A 2192-nucleotide genomic window follows, 5' to 3' on the forward strand; every position below is an offset into this window, starting at 1 on the left:
TGTGGGGGAGGACGGAGTGGAAGGCCAACAAGAAAGATGTCCTGTGGGGAGTCTGTTATAGACCACCCGACCAGGATGATTTAAAAGAAGGGTAGATGAGGTGCTTAGGGGCATGGTTTAGTGGTGGGATGGCAGTGCTAGGTTAACGGTTGGACGTGATGATCTTAAAGGTCTTTTCCAAGCTAGATGATTCTACGATTCCTGAGTGTGGAGGCTCCGTGAGAGGCCGGGCAGCTCTCTGACACGATCTGCTTTCCTGATGACTGCAGGAACGCGCTTGCTGTGTGGTGGGAATAATCTCAGGAGATGCAACAGGTGAGGGTTGAGGTGGGGCGCCTGGTTGCAGACATCCACACCTCTCTTGTACTGGGAAGGCCAGAACTGGACACAAGACTCCAGGGGTGGCAGGAGTCCTGTGAAACAAGAGTGGACCTACTACTCACCTCTGGGGTACGTCTCGCCCCCGGAAGGTGTAGGATGTAGTCAGCTGTGTTCTGTAGTGGGTGCGTTGGAACTGGCTGGGACCAGTCATGTCTGACGTGGGGCAGCCACGGCCTCTCCTCATAGAGGCTCTCTTGGCAGTACCCCCGCTGCCAGCCCCTGGACACGGACACCCAAGCCACCATGGCACTGGGCAAGGGTGTCTGGAGCAGCGCAAGTGCCAGGGCAAGGAAAGGCAGCGGACTAGGTGGAGGGAGCGTAGCTGGTGCAGGATCTGTGACAGGGATATCTGCCAAGAAGCTTTCCAAGGCCAGTCTTCTGTCCAGGGCCTCCACATCAATGGGTCCCCCCACTCTTTGCTTGCATGGCATGGAGACGGTTCACTACAGGGCTCCATCTTTATCCTCTTCTAGGTGCTGCCTCTCATCACGACCTGGCAAGGCGCTACAAGTTGGCTCATCCCAGAAGGAGCTGTTGCGGTGTCCTGGGTGCTTGTGCAGCTTGTTGAGGGTGGAGGCACGCAGCAGGCCCTTGGCACGTGCCTGGGGCCACTTTGGTGGATGAAGCTCCCCATGACGATGTGGAGCTAGAGGGGCTGAGTGGGACAAAGCCCCATGCAGCCCCAGCCCGTGTCAGGCGGAGCCAGTGCCCGCTCCTTGCCTGTCACAGCCGTGCCCTCAGACAGTGGGGGTAGGCCTCTGTGAGGTCAGGCACTGTGGGCCATAAGCTGTGGGCCTGGGAGGAGCCTGCAGTGTGCTGGTGGATGTGTACCTGTTGCACACACTCTCCTCCCGCACATCTCCAGAAGACCTGCCTGGACAGGCAACACTGCTGCAGCTGAAGGAGAGCACGTAAGCTTGCGGAAGAACTTCATTTCTCACCAGGATGAGAAAAAAGGCTCCTCAAAGAGCACAAGTGGCTGCACTGTCAACAAGCGGAGCCAGAAGCAGCCCAGCAAGATCTCAGGAGGCCCAGGACAACAGCGGGCAAGGGACTACACGCTGCAGTGCTGCAGAAAATGAGGGTAAGCTCAGAGCTGCCTTTCACCCCACGTTTGCGCCAAGCCTGCCTGGCTTGGCTGGGCCCCACATCCCTTTAGAACCAGACGACAGAGCTGGCTACCATGTCCGTGTCTTTGTGAGACACTGTAGTAACTATGGGGTACCCCAGGACTCTTGCCACCCTCCATCCCCAGACATGCCATCAGTGCCCTGCCTGATGGGACCCTGCCCGTCGCTCTGAGCCCGCTGCCAGCTGCACCCCTCTGTAGGGCATAACCGCAGCCCTGCCTCTGCCCCAGGGAGGGGGTGCGTAGGACCAGCGCCCACCTCCCTGCAGGGATCTGGCATGCCCTGGACCCGTGTCCTCCAGAAGGGTCCTCAGGCTTTTCTTCGGTTTCTTTGCCCAGGGTCGGGCTTGACGGTGACAGTGGCTGCGGTCTTCCTCCAGAGGTGCCTCAGCCCAGGCGTCGCCACCGTGTGAGTACAACACTTGTCCGGTATGGACGCAGAGACAAGGGGTGCCGGTGGGTCAGGGTGAGCAGGGGGAGGCTGGTGGTGCTCCCCACCATGAGACCCTGGCTCCTCCAAAACTGCTGCCCCTGGGTTTGTGAAAAGAAATCCCCCATGTGCAGGGGCTCTGTCCTTGAGCGCTGCTAACACCAGGACTCCCTCTTTTTCAGGAAAGGGATCACCACCTTGAAAAATAAGATGCTCACGATCCTCTTTGTGATGAGCCTAAGTGCTCTCGGT

At 58.7% G+C, this 2192-nt stretch overlaps 1 protein-coding gene across 1 annotated transcript in view; it reads left to right on the plus strand.

Annotated features, from left to right (window-relative positions):
• The first annotated feature begins 1941 nt into the window (after positions 1-1941).
• The window catches only part of LOC118452414 (sperm-associated antigen 4 protein-like), a 3930-nt gene continuing 3679 nt past the window's right edge, over positions 1942-2192 (plus strand). The window contains exon 1 of the mRNA XM_035895581.1: positions 1942-1966. Coding sequence (XP_035751474.1) covers positions 1942-1966 — 25 coding nt within the window. The remainder of the gene's footprint in view (positions 1967-2192) is intronic.

Source organism: Egretta garzetta, unplaced genomic scaffold (genome assembly GCF_000687185.1).
Source record: "Egretta garzetta isolate BGI_Z169 unplaced genomic scaffold, ASM68718v1 scaffold175, whole genome shotgun sequence".
Classification (NCBI taxonomy): Eukaryota; Metazoa; Chordata; class Aves; order Pelecaniformes; family Ardeidae; genus Egretta; species Egretta garzetta.